This window comes from Myxocyprinus asiaticus, chromosome 38 (assembly GCF_019703515.2).
Source record: "Myxocyprinus asiaticus isolate MX2 ecotype Aquarium Trade chromosome 38, UBuf_Myxa_2, whole genome shotgun sequence".
In the NCBI taxonomy this organism is placed as follows: Eukaryota; Metazoa; Chordata; class Actinopteri; order Cypriniformes; family Catostomidae; genus Myxocyprinus; species Myxocyprinus asiaticus.
Window position 1 is genome coordinate 5329258 of NC_059381.1, and position 18198 is coordinate 5347455.

The following is an 18198-nucleotide window of genomic DNA, read 5'->3' on the forward strand; positions in this document are numbered from 1 at the left end:
GGGCACAACTCCAAAAAATGGATGAGGTACAGGGAGTGGAATGAGGTCCCGGGTCACTAAAGACCCAAGGTATGCGTTTAAGGGTTAAGTTGTCACAAGAGCTATATTTCAGTAATTTTATGAATATTTTCATCCAAACTAAAATTCTAATATCATCGTCTTTTTTTAATAGCTCAAGTTAACACAGTAAAATCATATGATAATAGACTATTAATGACAGGTTCCCACTATGACAACTTATAGTTTAAAAACATGCCTCTGCATTGGGGCACGTTGTCACAAAAGGTAAACGTGTTTGAAATTAAATGTAGCCTATCGTTTTACCGGGCAACATCATTTGCAATGTTCAATAGCGGTTTTGTAGCCATGATTTTAAAGGTGATGTATGCTATTTTTGAAAAAATGTAATGACAAGCTGAAAATATCCCAATTATCCTGAAAGAAATTGTTGAAAAAGGTGCCATTAAATATTACACGTCTGTGTGTGACAGCGCTAATCTCCGTAAACAGCGAAAAAATAATTTGCCGAGGTCAGTTCGACTGTCAAGTTTAACAACGCTATTTTGCAACCATTGCTTTGCTGAGTGAATTAAAATTGCGTACAGCACTTTTAAGGTATGTAGACAAAGCTTAGAAATATTCGCTGTAGTTAAAAACGTGACAAATAGCGCCATTCGCCTTATGCCATACTGAATGACTACAATTTTCATATACTGTGACATTTACAGGGTATTCCATGGTACCAGAGATTATTTAGCACCACACGGAGCTCTTAACACACAACGGTCAACGGATGTAGAAAGGAAGTCCCGCCTTACAGTTAAAAGAACCAATCACCTTTTAGATTCAGACATCGCCTGTCAATCAACTCTAGAACGCGCATGCGCATTAGCCATAAAAGCCGGTAAAATCGCGTTTTTTAACGTAATCTGAGATCAAGAATTCGGCTAAACCCACGGTTATCTAGTGATATTTAGTGGGCAACAAGTAACACTACAGGAATTGCATTCAGATCTTAGATGAGTCCTGTCTATCTAGACGTGTCCAGTAGGTGGCGGTGTGTGTGTGTTAGAATGCGCATGCGCAGTATGATGAGTGTGCTGGCTCCTGAAGACGGCTGACACGTGAGAGGCGCTTCAGCACATTGCTGACTTTTGACATGAATCTGCCCACGCGATATGTTTTTCAGCATTTAATCGAATGCACTGATTTTTTGTCACTCGCATTGGCAATAACAAACAGTAGTGAAATCTGTATGGAGGGCAAGAAGGAGGCGTGGTGTGACGTCAGAGTTCCAGTTTGACAGGAAAACTCCCCAAATTTGGTGCGGGCTTCCTGCGCTCAGCCTGTCAACATGATGCGCCTCTACCGCACGTGTATCGAAATTTCGGCGCGCCACCGACAGTGGAACAATATTGCCGAATTATCAGTGAGGTTTTCCAGCACCAAAGCTGCACCACGGTTCCGAAGAATGGACTATCAGGTTAGCAGGAATTATTTAAGTAGAATATGACGCCTGCTGTTCGTATTTGTGCTGTTTGGAAAAATATTCGCCATTAAATGACAGTTTGAAAGTTGTTTTTGACTTTGATCTGGACTTTAAATCATTTGGATCAAACTGTAAATACACTGGAACGAGTGACTGTTATGGTTTAAAATCGGCTGATTCTTTTTCAGCGTTTGTTACATCAGCCGTTATAGTTTAAACTCAAAAGCGCGGCAAAACTTTTACGCGTATTGTGCGCGTGGTGAGATAAAGCGATTCTGCATACTTCCATTCATGCCACGTGCTCGGTGTGCAGGCAGCTATAACTGACATGTGGTTCAATGACATAAGGATTTTCAACAGGCCAATTTTAAAATACAAAAAAATAAGAATATCTGTTGCAATTGTTCAAACATTAAGAATGTTGTGTACACATAAATTCATATTAAAATTTTAAATTAAGTGATTTTAGTGTTTTTTCATCTAGATGAATTGGCCTAAAAAAATGTCACGTGGTGCGACCGTGAATTATCTTAAAATTCATTAATTTTCCTTAACATGCTTAACATTTTTAACAAGTTCTCAGTAATATAAAGTGTTTAGAAATAAATTATTTGCATTTGTTGTGAGTTTTTATAAATAATGATCTCATATTGTTGTTCTACAATGTCACAGTCGCCTTCTTAAATGTAAAGACTTATTTTTCCTGTAAATCAAATAAAAATGTTTAAAAAATACCATTCACTTAAGCATACTGTATCAGTGATTAATATTTCAGAATTTAATACAGTTATTGCTATTATTGGTCGCTCCGAATGACATGAAGACCTCATATAGTAAAAAATCTATTTAAAGAGATCAATAAACGATAAATCCCATACAAAAAAATAGATTTAAACCAGATTTTATTAAAATTTAACAGAACAAACATTTCATAATTTTTTGTATTTTTTGTATTTTTTTTTTCTAAAAATCTCATCACAATCATTTATAAGTGCAGCACGCATTCATGGCTTTGTTTTGAACAAACATTTCATTTAACTTGACAATCATCATGTTGCTGATGGGTATTTGGGATGTATACGTGAAAGTGGGGTAAGTGGTGTTAACTGCAGGCATTTCTTTAACCCCAGTTATTTCTGAACTTTGCCCAATCTTGGCTGCTCAACTTAAAGTAGTGTGAGGTTGCTGGCTCAGGTTCTGAGATGACAGCATAACATCTTTCTTACAGTAGAAAATGACATCTGGAGTTTGTGTCCACATGAATAAGTTTTTTTCACCCGACTGCCGCATGGACTTCCTCTCGCACAACCTCAAGGACCTGGCCTACATATGGAAGCTCATCATAGGTTACAATCACAAACTTGCCACTCAAGTCTTGAAGACTAGCTTGTTCCCTTGGTGGTTCAGGAGTGCTTGAGGGATCCTCAGTGTGGCACATGGTGTCCTTCAGGTCTACTTTCACTGGCTGGTAACATAGGCATGTCTTCATTTCTGCATACTTGCAGAAGCATTACACCTCCCTATGACTAATTTGTGCAGCTTGTGAAGACAAAACCTGGTGTATCTTTAAGGTGCCCCTCACAGCTGTCAATTTGCCTGGAATCAGCTCATCATACTTCTGAATGCTTTCTTCGCTTACCCAATGGTGAGTAATAGTTGACCCAGATTTTTTGGCCAGCATCTCATACAAGTCCAACGGAGTCTGCAGCTCGCCTCCTCGTTGAACATAGAGATCTGCATCCCTCTTTACGGCACCACCAATGCCATCCGGGGCACCCTTTCCATGGGACTTTTCTGAATAGTTCCATGTAACATGCTTGAACCTATAAAGGAAAGGCACAGTACTAAGCAGGTAAAAGTTTGCTTTGTTCCTGTACTGTGTAACGGGTCCATCACTGATTATATGTAGAACTGTAATCTGTGGGCAGGTTGCCCGAAGCTCTTTCAGTATGGGCTCCAGGTGTGCCCACACTGCCCGCTCATCATGGCGGAGGCTGTCTGACAGTGTAGCATACGATTTGGTGCCATGGACTGTGTAGAGGACAGAAGTGTGTATTGTGGCCTGCTTTTGGCTGCCTCAAATGATAAGCTTGTATTTCTGTACTCATCTTGCAGGCATAGTTTTCTGAAAAATCATTGTGAAGAACCGCTTCAGATTCAGTTAGATTTTGTTTAGGTCACGAAACTGTTCTGTTTGGTGGATCCAGTTGAATTGATGTATGGCTGAAGGTTCTAGCTTTTTGTTGAACAGCTCTTTTAAGTCTTGGATTGTCCCTGTGTATGTTTGTTTTAAAACATTTGCAAAGGTTTTCTCTCCGTTGGTTGAAGTTACCCACTCCCATTGTTCCCAAGAAACCTCAGTATGGTCTGTCTCAGGAAATTCAACTTCATCAAAGCAGCATTTCGGACATGCATGATCCATGCATGCTTTGTTTTTAGGGTCACACACAATCATACTCACTAACTCTGAGATGCTGTTTGTCTTCAACAGCCCTCTCTTGACGAGTTTGTTAACCAATAGCCAGACATTCTCATGTAGCACACATGCACATGTATCTCTATCCCTGGTCTTCGGCTCTGTGATATAAAAAGGCCGTCTTCTGGCAAATGTAAGACATGGAGAGATGCTGTTCCACCCCTGTTTGATACTGTGCATGGAGCTCAGTGAGGGGCTTTGTTAGAACTCTTCTTTGCATTTTCTGTTTATTTTTGGTGATGGTGTCTTTATTCCCAGCTAAAAGACGACTGTTTTAATCTCTGTGCAGAAAATCAATAACAGCTTGCTTTCTCTCTGCTGACAGTTTCTTGCACCCCCTTTGCTTGAATTTTTCACTTTGTCTACACCTACTCTTTGTCTTGCCATTAACCTTTTCTCACTCTTTCTGGATTTATCATTTAGTTTTCTCATCTCTGCTAGCTGTTTCCTCAGATGTAAGACCTGCTTGTTAAGTTTACATTTCTCTTTCTGCAGTCTTTTGATACGTCTCTGCTGGTGATGTATTCCTTCTCTGATCTCTCTCTGGTTTGGAGGACACTGGTGGATTAAAATTCTCATTTAGAGGTATTGGGTCTACCACAGCTTGACCTGCATTTTCTGGCTGCTCTTGTGCTACATCTACATCAACCAGAACTATCTCCATAGATGGAGTAAGATCTAACACAGCATTTGCCATCTTGTTCCTTTCCCTGTAAGCACTGGATACAGCCCTCCATTTCTCTCTCTGTTTCTTTTTCTCTCTCTCTCTGGCAGCTCACTTGACTTCACATATGGAATCTTTCCCTGACATTTTCTTCTCTGGTAGCTGAAACAGTAATGTAATATAGCATCATGCCATAAATCTACAGTGTATAGTCTATTTTATTTTGGACTAATAATAGATGACAGGCGATGAACATGTTAACGAAAAAATGTATTTCCTCCAGGTAATGAAACACACACGAGCAGTATGTACTTCATGTTGCTTTATAGTTTTCATTTTCTTTTTTTTTTTTTTCTCTTTTTTTGGGGGGGGGTTCCCCTTTTTCTCCCAATTTGGAATGCCCAATTCCCAATGTGCTTTTTAAGTCCTCGTGGTCGTGTAGTGATTCGCCTCAGTCCGGGTGGCGGAGGACGAATCCCAGTTGCAACCACGCTCAACTCACCATGCACCCCACCGAGAACGAACCACATTATAGCGACCACGAGGAGTTTACCCCATGTGACTCTACCCTCCCTAGCAACCGGGCCAATTTGGTTGCTTAGGAGACCTGGCTGGAGTCACTCAGCACGCCCTGGGTTCGAACTAACAAGCTAGCGAACTCCAGGGGTGGTAGCCAGCGTATTTTACCACTGAGCTACCCAAGTCCCTATAGTTTATGTTTTAAATTTTTTAACGTACCTTTCTCTTCTCTTAGCAAGGTACTCTGCGAGCGCTTTTTACTTTGCTTGGCAGTGGCATCTGGTAAAATAGATTAAACAGTTATAAATAGATAAATACATAAATAATGAATGCATAATAATTGCATAATTACCAAAGTGATATTAAATGCTTTAAAAAAATTTTTTTCATATGATAATGTACAAAGATTAAACATCAACCATTGTGTCTTAAATATTAGAAAAAATGACTCCAATGACTGCATAAAAATCTATTCCAAATTCCAAAAGTACTTTATGTATATAAATCATCAATTGAAAATAAAAGCACAAAAACTGCCAATCTAGGACATACACTATATTGCCAAAAGTATTCGCTCACCCATCCAAATAATTGAATTCAGGTGTTCCAATCACTTCCATGGCCACAGGTGTATCAAATGAAGCACCTAGGCATGCAGACTACTTCTACAAACATTTGTGAAAGAATGGGCTGCTCTCAGGAGCTCAGTGAATTCCAGCGTGGTACTGTGATAGGATACCACCTGTGCAACAAGTCCAGTCGTGAAATTTCCTCGCTACTAAATATTCCACAGTCAACTGTCAGTGGTATTATAACAAAGTGGAAGCGATTGGGAATGACAGCAACTCAGCCACGAAGTGGTAGGCCACGTAAAATGACAGAGCGGGGTCAGCGAATGCTGAGGCGCATAGTGCGCAGAGGTCGCCAACTTTCTGCAGTCAATCGCTACAGACCTCCAAAATTCATGTGGCCTTCAGATTAGCTCAAGAACAGTGCGTAGAGAGCTTCATGGAATGGGTTTCCATGGCTGAGCAGCTGCATCCAAGCCATACATCACCAATGCAATGCAGAGCGTCGGATGCAGTGGTGTAAAGCACGCCGCCACTGGACTCTAGAGCAGTGGAGACGCGTTCTCTGGAGTGACGAATCACGCTTCTCCATCTGGCAATCTGATGGACGAGTCTGGGTTTGGCAGTTGCCAGGAGAACGGTACTTGTCTGACTGCATTGTGCCAACTGTGAAGTTTGGTGGAGGTGTGGGGTTGTTTTTCAGGAGCTGGGCTTGGCCCCTTAGTTCCAGTGAAAGGAACTCTGAATGCTTCAGCATACCAAGAGATTTTGGACAATTCCATGCTCCCAACTTTGTGGGAACAGTTTGGGGATGGCCCCTTCCTGTTCCAACATGACTGCACACCAGTGCACAAAGCAAGGTCCATAAAGACATGGATGAGTGAGTTTGGTGTGGAAGAACTTGACTGGCCTGCACAGAGTCCTGACCTCAACCCGATAGAGCACCTTTGGGATGAATTAGAGTGAAGACTGCGAGCCAGGCCTTCTCGTCCAACATCAGTGTCTGACCTCACAAATGCGCTTCTGGACGAATGGTCAAAAATTCCCATAAACACACTCCTAAACCTTGTGGAAAGCCTTCCCAGAAGAGTTGAAGCTGTTATAGCTGCAAAGGGTTGGCCGATGTCATATTAAACCCTATGGATTAAGAATGGGATGTCACTTAAGTTCATATGCGTCTAAAGGCAGATGAGCGAATACTTTTGGCAATATAGTGTATATCTATCATGGAAAACACTCCACATGATATTTGGTCGCACCACATGATATTTTCAAGTTCAGTTCAAATTTACAGGCACAGAATTAGCCACCTAAACAAAACAAGCTAGCTTGCCACAAAAGGTCACTCTGAAATTTATAATCAAAATATATATTTGTAGAAAAAACTCAATATTCGTTGTTTTTTTTTGAGGTCATACCACATGATATCCAAATGTGGCAACTACATACCAGCCGTTAAAAAGGTCATTTTTTTTTTTTTTCCAAATTTGAGAGAGAGTTACAAACCTGCTTGCTGCTTCTATGGGTCCTTGGGCAAACTGGTATATCATGCAACTTCCTGTCTTTTGAATGGATTTCAACAGAGTCCCAAAGTGGTCGTTTCTTGATGGTGGCACCACATGATATTTCATAAAATGGACATCATCGGACAAAGTTTGTTTGTATATTATGATAGAAATATAAATACAAATGCTTTGCAATTTTGTACAGGACTGCAAAACACTTGGGAAATCATGCCAAATAGGGCAGAAAATAAATTTGAATAGATTTAGAGTAATTTCAAAGAAGTTTTCAAAACAGTAGTCATGGCCAGACGGTCACACCACATGATATTTTGACACTTTAACAGAAAAATTACAAATAACTAAAGGTTTTTGAAAAGTTACAGTGAGTACATATATTGGAGAGGTACTACATATGGTAACTTTTTATGCATTTAAACCTTTTTTTAACTGAAAAAAAATGCAGTTGGACAGAAAATGTAGGCATCACGTCACTGACCCATGTGTGAGGAAGACAATTAGATTTAATTCATCGGTAAAGTTGTCGTATTTTTATATTTCATATAAGAAATGGGTGACACTTGATGTAATAGGTTGGAAACCTGACCTAAATTTGATTAGTCATATTCAATAAAGCTTAATTACGTGATTATTAACATTTACAGTATCGGCAAAGCGTATACAGCATTTCTAAATAGAAATAGACAATATTGAAAATTAATAAAGTTTATTTCCTCGACCACTGAACTACTACACATTTCAGAAGCTTAACAGTAATAGTACACATCAATAAATCGGTATGTTAACGTTTAAATGATCTATGTGCTGCACTCTTCTCTTTCCCAACATTTTTACAGTGTTTTAAAACACATACACACACACACACACACACACACACACACACAGCTCTGGAAAAAATTAAGAGCCCACTGCAAAATTATAAGTTTCTCCAGATTTACTATTTATAGGTATGTGAGTAAAATGAACATTTTTGTTTTATTCTATAAAGTACTGACAACATTTCTCCCAAATTCCAAATAAAAATATTGCCATTTAGAGCATTTATTTGCTGAAAATGACAACTGGTCAAAATAACAAAAAAGATACTGTGTTTTCTGACCTTGAATAATGCAAAGAAAACAAGTTCATATTCATTTTTAAACAACACAGTACTAATGTTTTAACTTCGGAAGAGTTCAGAAATCAATATTTGGTGGAACAACCCTGATTTTCAATCACAGCTATCATGTGTCTTGGCATGCTCTCTACCAGTGTTTCACATTGCTGTTGGGCGACTTTATGCCACTCCTGGCACAAAAATTCAAGCAGCTCGGCTTTGTTTGATGCTTTTGGCCATCCATCTTCCTCTTGATCACATTCCAGAGGTCTTCAATGGGGTTCAGGTCTGGAGATTGGGCTGGCCATGACAGGGTCTTGATCCGGTGGTGCTCCATCCACACCTTGATTGATCTGGCTGTGTGGGATGGAGCATTGCCCAGAGCTCTAAATGGACATTTGGCTATTCAGAGCATATCATCTGCTATTGCTTAGATTTTTATCAGTTTAATGCTTGACTTGCTAGCCACAGAGCTGAAATGGAGCTGAACAGGACAATGAAATGTAGTTTGTAGAAGCTGTTGAGCCACGGTCATGTTCTGTTTGTTGGAGTGTGAAACAGTGAGATTTGATGGTATGAAGTCTTTGAGGTCCAGCTGTAGTGTGATGGTGAATGGTGTCTTTCAGGATGTGGTGTGCACCCTCAACACCCTGCAGACCAACGCCAGCACTCTGGAGCAGGTGAAGAGAGAGAGAGGACATCCACAACGTCAGCTGCAGGACATGAGAGGCTTTCTACAGCGAGCAGGCCTCAAGGTATCTGCAGAACACTAGACCTGACACTCATGATTAGGGGTGGTATGTTAAAATGACATTGAGTAATTTAATATCACTGAAACAGTGATATCAATTCAATTCATTAAATGGTTTGGATATTAAAGAACCATGTGGCAATGCTGTTTTTGGATAATTCAGTGAATTAATGCTTAAATCACTGAAATGCACTTCATCTAATTTGATAAGTCATTATGTTGGCTTGACAAAGTTAAGTTCTACACACTTGGTTTAGGGATTTTCCAAAACTATCAATTGTAACTCCTAGAGCTTTTAAGCTACATCCACCAAACTTTGCACAGACCTTCGGACTGTTCTGCCCTTGTGTGCTATGTCTTTTCTAACTGATTGGACTTAGTTTTCCCAAAGCGGGCGTTAAAAAATGGGAAAAGTTCCAATTGACTTTCATTGACGCAATGTTCAAATGAGCCAACGGAATGTTTGTGAATTCAAACTTTTTTTCATATAGTCAAAAATGGGGGAAAATCCCATTGACTTTAATTGATGGAATGTTCAAACAAGCCAATGGAATTTTTGTGAATTCATACTTTTTTTAAACTGTCAAAACAATTTGCAGCCATTACAAATGGACAATATACACACCTGTAACAACACATCACATGAATTCAGTATTAATTTAGCATGTTTCTTGGCAAACGGAAACAGCTTTACTGCTTTGCATTGTGCCAACAACAGGTTCTTCTTCGCCTTGACTTGTCTGGGACATTACCTGCTCTGTCTTGTGTTTCTTGCTCACTGATTTTTGTGGTCCAGCTGAATCCAGATTAAACAAACCTGTATTAATGAACCTGAATGGTAAATATTCCATAGAATAATCATGAAATGATTTGTTCTGTCTTTCCTCAGGTAGAAGAACTTGATCGTCTTAATATTATTCATGTAACTGGAACAAAAGGAAAGGTAAACACGCTAAAGAAATATGTGTATGGTTATATACACTCAATAACACACTGAAATACCTAATCAAGTTGATTCCGGTTAAAAAAGACAAACAACCCAGAACTGAATTCAATGTTGGTTGTTGTTTTTTGTTTTCAGGGGTCAGCATGTGCCTTTACAGAGAAGATTTTGAGAAATTATGGCTTCCGTACGGGATTCTACAGGTATTTTAACTTTCCAGTGTAGTTTACAGTCTTTGGAGATGAAAGTGATTTGGTTTTCTTTTGTGAGTTTGTGTGTGGGTGAGTGCCAGTGTTTTTGAGATCAGTGTAATTATTGCGTAACTCTGCTATTTGTCTTGCACACGTGTATGAGTAGGAAAACGAGCTCATGTTGAACTTTACTTGGTCTGCCCCTTCAAAACAGCAAATCGCATAAACTAGCTCTCTGAGTACAGAGTAAAGCTGTGTGTTGCATCAGAACAGCTATGTCCATGATGTAATCAATCTGTGCTGAGTTTTAACTAGTTGAACTTTAGCTCAAGTTTAATGATTTTACATGCATAATCATTGACCTTTGTTTATATGGCTCAAACAAACACTGTAGTACAGAATCTTTATCTTTAGTCTAATCCAGTATGTGGATTGTTTGTTTTCTTTTCCTTGATTTTAGCTCACCTCATTTGGTGCAAGTGAGAGAGCGAATCAGAATCAATGGTCAGCCAATAGGCAAAGAGCTCTTTACAAAATATTTCTGGCAGGTGTACGGACGGCTGGAGGAAACTAAGGTGAGCCTGGCAAATTGATCCTTGCACTTTTGAAATTAGAGTATGATATTGTGGCAGGGTGGAGGGCGGGGCCGGGTCGTGATTCTACACACCAGGCTCCTAATCAGGCTGATTAGCCCTAGAGGGATAAAGGCCCACTGCCGTCTCCAGTCGGCCTTTATCCCTCCCGGGCTAATCAGCCTGATTAGGAGCCTGGTGTGTAGAATCACGACCCGGCCCCGCCCTCCGCCCTGCCACAGATATACTATGTAGATGTACTATAACTTGCGATGTAAAACTCAAAGCTTCAAAAACAGGTCATCCAGAAATTGCCAAGGTGATGATGTCACAGCCATGAACTCATTAACATATGACTGACCATGATTACATATTCAGTGTAAATGCCTATTTAGTTTTCAGTGACTTTGTCGGTTCTGATGAATGACAGTTTGAATCATAGTCAGTCAATCGTAACGGAGCTTGTTAAGTTATAGAAGTCTTAAAGGTATGATAGCAAAACATTTTTTGTTTAATATTAGGGCTGGGTATTGATACAGATTTCCCAAATCGATTCCAATTCACAAGCTCTCGATTCAATTTAGATTTGATTCAATATCGATTCATATGGGAATATATAAGTTATAATGTCCATTTTGCTAACATATGAAAGAAATGATCTCCCAGCTAATGCTATTAATTATACAGGAGACCTTCTAACTAGGTATATTGCAAAAATATAATTGTTTGCTGATTAAATTTTGTTAGTTGGTGCCAGATGGGCTGGTTTGAGTATTTCTGTAACTACTGATCTCCTTGGATTTTCACACACAACAGTCTCTAGGATTTACTCTGAATTTGGTTGCCAATGCATGTGATTTCCTCTCATTGTAGTGAAGGGTTGTGCACAGAGTAAAATATTGATCTTGGGATTTAAGAATCAATATCAAGATTGTTCAAATGAAGATCATCAGAAAATCTATATTTTTACACACCCTTATTTATTTCCTAGGGTCATAGCGAGGGTAGAAAACTAAATTACAACTGTCCTTTGGTACAAGAAATGTTCAGGTTTTTAAATGGTATCAAAACAGTATTGAACTGTAGATTTAAATAGTGGTCCAGTCAGTTTCTCTGTGTTTCAGAATTGAGCAATAATGCAATAATTCCTATGAAGAGAGAGTGTTTCCTTCTGCCACTCTTTCCTGCTGGCTGTTGCTTTTGGTTTGCATGCATTGTCTAATTGCATTGCAGTGCACCCTGTTGCCTGATATTGATTGTGTTAAGTCTAAACTTGAGGCGTCTAGTTGTGTAATTGCTTAATCAACGGATCGTTTAATTAATGCGAGGTAGGAAACGGTGCCATTTGTTCTGCCCCTTGTACTCAAAAAGTGTCTTTGCACATCATGTATCCTACATAAATGGTAAAGCACAGCTGTGAAATGTGTAATATTTAAGGATCAGAATAATTGTATTATAGTGGTTGTGTTTAACCCTTTCAGGATACTCATGGTGGCAGCATGCCCGCTTATTTTCGCTTTCTCACAATCTTGGCCTTCCATGTATTCCTGCAGGAAAAGGTGAGTCACATATGGTCTGCATCATCTGTGTATTACATACAGTATGTGTTACTATATAGACCAATTGCATTGTATACTTTTAAGGTCACTAATCTTATCTGGAACCTACAGCATATATGTTTGAGATCACAGCTCAAGGGTTTGATAGTAATACTAGTTTGTACACACTGTTATCTGCAATGAGAAAGTTTTATTACTGACAGTCACCAACAATATGGATTAAACTAAGCGGTTAATTTCAAAGAGCATGAAAGAGCTCTTTCTTTGTCTGTGCAGGTTGATTTGGCTGTCATTGAGGTTGGGATTGGTGGAGCATACGACTGTACCAATATCATCAGGTAGAGAAGTGTTATTTTAACTTAAGGTATGTTTTTGCCAGGGAAAGTCTCCCTCCCGTCTGCTTCAGTGTAGCACATCTAATTCTTTCTTTGTGTCCTGTTAGCTCGTGCTAACGTGGCCTTCATTCATGTGACTACATAAATCAAGCGTGACTCATTCCTCAACTCGACCAAGTTAATCAGTTAAATATTACAAAGTCCTGTTTTAAAGACAATAGAAGGGCAGAAATTCGTAGTTGATAATAGGGCTGCAACTAACAATTACTTTGATCATTGACTAATCTGACGATCTTCTGCAGTAAAGCTCCTCAAGTAAATGTACCTAAGTTTAGATATTTATTAGGAAAACAAGCCAAAAAAGTTTAATAAAAAACGTATTTTGTTGCAGTATATACTGGGCTAAGATACCCTCCCAGTGGGGTATTCAACTACAGAATTTATTTTTTCTTGCCAGCTTTGTCGATTAATGTTGACTAATCGCTTCAGCTCTAGTTGATATGTATATTAAGCAATTGTTATAAAAATTCTTTACATGTTTCTTATGTTTTTTTTTAAAGGAGACCCTGGGTGTGCGGTATCTCTTCTTTGGGCATCGATCACACCAGTTTACTAGGAGATACCATTGAAAAAATTGCCTGGCAGAAAGGAGGCATTTTTAAGGTGAGTTTGTGTGTTTAAAGATGTTACAACAGAGTGCATGAAAGGTATTTGATTATCTTAAACTTGCTAGTGTGTGTTTCTTGCAGCCTGGGGTTCCTGCGTTTACAGTGAAACAGCCTGATGGATCATTGAAGGTGCTTCAAGAGCGAGCAGAAGAAATCGGGGTGAGAGATACTACACATTAAAAATACTATGCTTGGGATCAATGCCTTTTTTGTGCCTTGATAATCAAATTTTCATGATGATTATTGATATATATTGGTTGTGTTTTCAGATATAAATGGGCCATTCGTTTCTACACTGAACCCCTAAATCTACTGTAAAGACTTACCAGTATTCAGTGTCGTATACTGACACATCACTAGATGGAGCCATAATAGCATGCGTGTTTGTGAATGAGCTATCGAGTTGTCAGATCAGATTTTACATCATAACCAGAGGTTACACTTGAAAAAGTATTTCATTAATGGTCTATTTTTATCTGTCATACTTGTTTTCATTTCATAGGTACTAGTGCATTCAGGGGTGTAGCATCCATTATAATGGTGTACACATGACTGTGGATATATATAATAGATTTTTTGACTCCCAAAGCGAGTGTCTTGAAATTAAGGAGTTCTAGGGTGAAAGTTCTCCGTCAATCAACCGCTGCATTAAAACGAGATTTTTTAACTTTGCCGGTTCCGTACAGCTTAAACAGTCCAATCGGAAAATTTGAAAAGTGCTTACATACATGCACAAGTTCACCTAACATTTCTGTGTGCCTGATATCAATATAAATTGACACAGATGAGAAGTACACACATCTGTAGGTCAGTTTACACAAGTACTCCATTAAAATATCTCAGATTTCTGCTCTTTACGTCATGTTTGGGCTTAGATTAAATGCATAAATGGCAGAAACTTTCTTTTTGTTCTAATACTATTTGTGCTTTATTATCATGCAGTAACACACTGACATAATGATTGAAGTATGCAGTCTTGAAATCAGAGACCCTCCACTCAATCTCAACACAGGTGGTCAAAAGAGACTTACTGTATATTACCATGTGTGTGAATTGGAAAGCATATCGGCTAATATTAATATATATCGATGCCGATCAATAATCGATGTATCAATATTTTATGACATTCCTACAAAATACAAATACAGATGGTTCATCTGTTCTCTCTCTCTGTCTGTCTCAGTGTTCGTTATCAGTGTGTCCTGATCTGGATGAGTATAAGAGCGAGGGATCACTCCGGTTGGGTTTAGCTGGTCAGCATCAGTGCAGTAACGCTTCTCTCGCTCTACAGCTCTCACACACCTGGCTGCAGAGACACTTCCTCACAGGTGTGTGATTCTGTTTGTTGATTAGTTCCAGTATCTTTCTTTATGTTTGTCTTTTAACTCTGTTGATTTTCCTCACTCAGATCCTGAATTATCATCTACAGTAGAGTACAGTGGTGTGAGTCCAGCTCAGGCGTTCCAGCCAAGTCCTGCAATGATTAAAGGTCTGTGAACACACGCTCTAAACACAAATGTATGCACGTATTTGCAGACGGTATATATTATGTTAGTTTTATAGATGTTTGCCTTTTTCTCATTAGACAAGACAGTTAAATGTTACAGGGAACTGTTGAGGAGAGAGAGGGAGAATGAAACTGACGAGCATTTTAACATTATAAGCTCAAACGTGTCTGCTGCGGCTCTGATATGCAGACCATTTAAATGATACTGTGTTGCACACTGGTCTATTAGTAACACGATGGCATGTAACAACAAAACGAACCGTGACTGGTCATTTACATGTCTCAGTCGCTTCACATGCAAGCAGGTGATTTTCGGTGCCCTCAAGAAACAAAATCGTCCAAACGGGAAAATTCATCAGCCAATGCCGATAACTTAAGTGAAAATATTGTCCAGTTTATTGTCCTCTGCAATAAATCGGTCGACCACTACTTACAACCAATTGAGCTATAGGAACTCTACCTACATTATAGAAACAGCCTCTGAAAGGTTTTTAATAATCTTGCTAAATTGGAGTCAATATTTATGACATCTCAACAGGTCTTGCAGAGACAGAATGGCCTGGACGCAATCAGACACTCAAGCATGGTTCTGTGACGTATTTCCTGGACGGCGCTCACACCACCCGCAGCATGCATGCCTGTGTCCGATGGTTTAACGAGATCGCGACGCAACATGAGAGAAATGCAGGGTGAGAAGGCTGCCGCCTTTTATTTGGGTGTGCACTACATTTAAGCAATTAGGTACAAGAGGTTGTGCTTTATCTGTTTAATAATCTACATTTTATGATTGTGGCTCCAAGACTAGAAGATTTCAAATTCAGATCTTAAGGCGACAGATACCTACAGTAAATGGAACAATGCAATTATTCTCCAACTTAGTGGAATATTAAGCATTTGTATTGTCAGATTGTTGGTAAATGTGCTAAAGGTTCATTTACTGTGTGTTTGTAGGGGTACAGTGGTCAGGGTCCTCTTATTCAACGCTACAGGAGAGAGAGACTGTGCCGCCATGCTCAAACTGCTTGCGGTAAATTACCAATTCATGCTTTAATCACTTGACTGTTACACTGACCCGGATGGACTCATTTTTGTTTGCGTATGTTTGCTCCGTTTCAGCCCTGTCATTTCGACTTTGCTGTGTTCTGTCCGAACATCACAGAGGCCATAGCAAACTGTAATGCAGGTAAGAGATATGAGACCTGTAGTCCTGTATAATCCAGAGACAGAAGATGAAATGAGGCCTTTATAGTGAATCAAAAAGAAAGATGACAACAGATGATAGTAGGTATTTTATTTGTCAAGATGAAACAAGATGCAGTTTTGGTGCAAAGAAAGTGGAAGCAGCATTTTCCCAGCATCTTCCTTCTCTCTGCTGGTTGTGAAATGTAAACGGCTATGAGCACAACACTTGCACGCATCGGATAAGCCGTTAAGACTGCTAAAGTTTACATGCAAAGTGAAACGAGGAAGATGGCAAAAGAAAATTACATGTGCTGATCGGTTTTTGCTCAGACTGCTAAATAATGTATTATGTACATATAATGTAAAACCAGAGGTCAGGTTCCTCAAGGTTTTTTTTTTCACCACTAACTATTGAAAGGAGTTTTTTTTTCTTTGCTGCGGTCACCTTTAGCTTGCTAAAGAAAAACATGAAAATTGTGAGTTTTTCTCATAACAGTATATTGTTTTAACACACTCTCTGTGTCCCTCAGATCAGCAAAACTTTAATGTTTCTGTGGAGAACATGCTCACCCGTTGCCTGGACAACCAGCAAAGCTGGCGCATTCTGAATGGCCAGGAAGAAAAGCCGGCGGCGGAGCTTCTGATCGGGGGCGGTCTGCCCCTGGTGGCGGAAAGGCACAGCGATACCCTCGTGTTTCCCTGCATCCTCAGCGCTCTCCAGTGGATCAGTCAGGGAAGAGACTCGGTTCTGTCAGACCCAAACAAATGTGTCATACCTGTTAAACCTAGCATAAGCTCAAAAGCTGCACCACTACGAGAGGCCGTGAACATACACGTCCTCATCACAGGTAGCCTACACCTGGTGGGAGGGGCTTTAAAACACTTGGAACCTGCTTTAAATTCTTAATGGAATTCATCGCCACCTAGTGCCTAAACCCCTTCAACTCTATTACACTACACTGTTTTTGAGATGAATCCCAAAAACTTCACTGCAAATCACAATTGCTGTCATGCCAACTTGTTCTAGAATCCATGCATTCTAGAACCCGACTTAAAGAGCCTTCGGAGCAGTTCAGTGAGCGTGTGTCTCGAGTGTCTACTTTTCAGAACACATTAGTCCAACTCTACGTGAGCTGTTCATGTTTACTTTGTTTGACATGCATTGATTTTTGGAAGTACTTTAAGTGTATTTTGTTCATTTTTGTGCTGCTTTGTTGTTAACTACAGTTTTGACATTTCTTAAATTGTAGTTCACACAATAATGAATATTCTGGCATTGTTTATCTCCCCTTATATCGCTCTGATTAGGGTATTAAATTCGTACTTCTGTGCGAGTTGTTCTCAAAAGGACAAAAGAGCACCGTAAAAGTAGTCCATGTGACTTATGCACAATTTTTTTTTTTATTATATAATAAACTATTGCACGAGTTATATGCTGCTCATATTTTATGGTGCTTTTTGTCTTTTTTTTTTAAATCTCCTTCTTTCCTTATATGAAAAACTGAAGCTTGGACAGTGTGCCTAAGATCTCATTTTGTGTGTCATTGAAGCAAGAAAATATAGGTTTCAGTTGACATCAAGGTCAGTAAATGATGAAAATGAACATTTATGTTTTTTTGATTAACTTTCTTTAATCCAATCTTTCCATACTTGAAATACTTTCGAATGACAGCTTTTCTGTCCATCTGTGTGTTAGTGTTAGATTTGTTTTATTGCTCTCAAAGAATGGTGCCATAAATGAAAATGACTTTGTAAGTGTTTGCATATACGAGGTGTCAAGGTGCCCACGTCTGTTCATAGTGAATAAAAATGTGTCATAAAGGTTGTGTACATACATGGTTATGTATTAAATGATTGATGGGTTATAAACATGAATTACTTGTTCATTGAATCTGAACTTTTAAATTGACAATAATTGTATTTGTATTTAAATGTAGTTGAGCTAGGAGTGTTTAGTCTAAATATTTTTGTCTTAAACTGATTTTAAAATATGGTTGTGTTTGGGATGTTTTTGTAATGTTGAGGATAATGGTGAAATTAGTAAATAAAGATGCTCCCACTCTTTGTCTTAAAGTACCACAGGTTTCAATTAAAAGTATTTTTAAAGTAATGTAAAAACTAGATGAAAACTAAATAAATAGAAAAAAGCTTTGA

At 39.0% G+C, this 18198-nt stretch overlaps 1 protein-coding gene across 1 annotated transcript; it reads left to right on the plus strand.

Annotated features, from left to right (window-relative positions):
• Positions 1-1148: 1148 nt before the first annotated feature.
• fpgs (folylpolyglutamate synthase) lies at positions 1149-17919 on the plus strand. Its single transcript, XM_051676863.1, has 15 exons — positions 1149-1483; positions 8963-9091; positions 9977-10030; positions 10169-10233; positions 10682-10796; positions 12275-12352; positions 12629-12690; positions 13248-13350; positions 13437-13514; positions 14539-14683; positions 14764-14844; positions 15401-15551; positions 15814-15889; positions 15979-16045; positions 16575-17919. Exons 1-15 carry the CDS (start codon positions 1355-1357, stop codon positions 16949-16951), a joined length of 1710 nt encoding a protein of 569 aa, XP_051532823.1. The 5' UTR covers positions 1149-1354; the 3' UTR covers positions 16952-17919.
• The last annotated feature ends 279 nt before the right edge of the window (positions 17920-18198 follow it).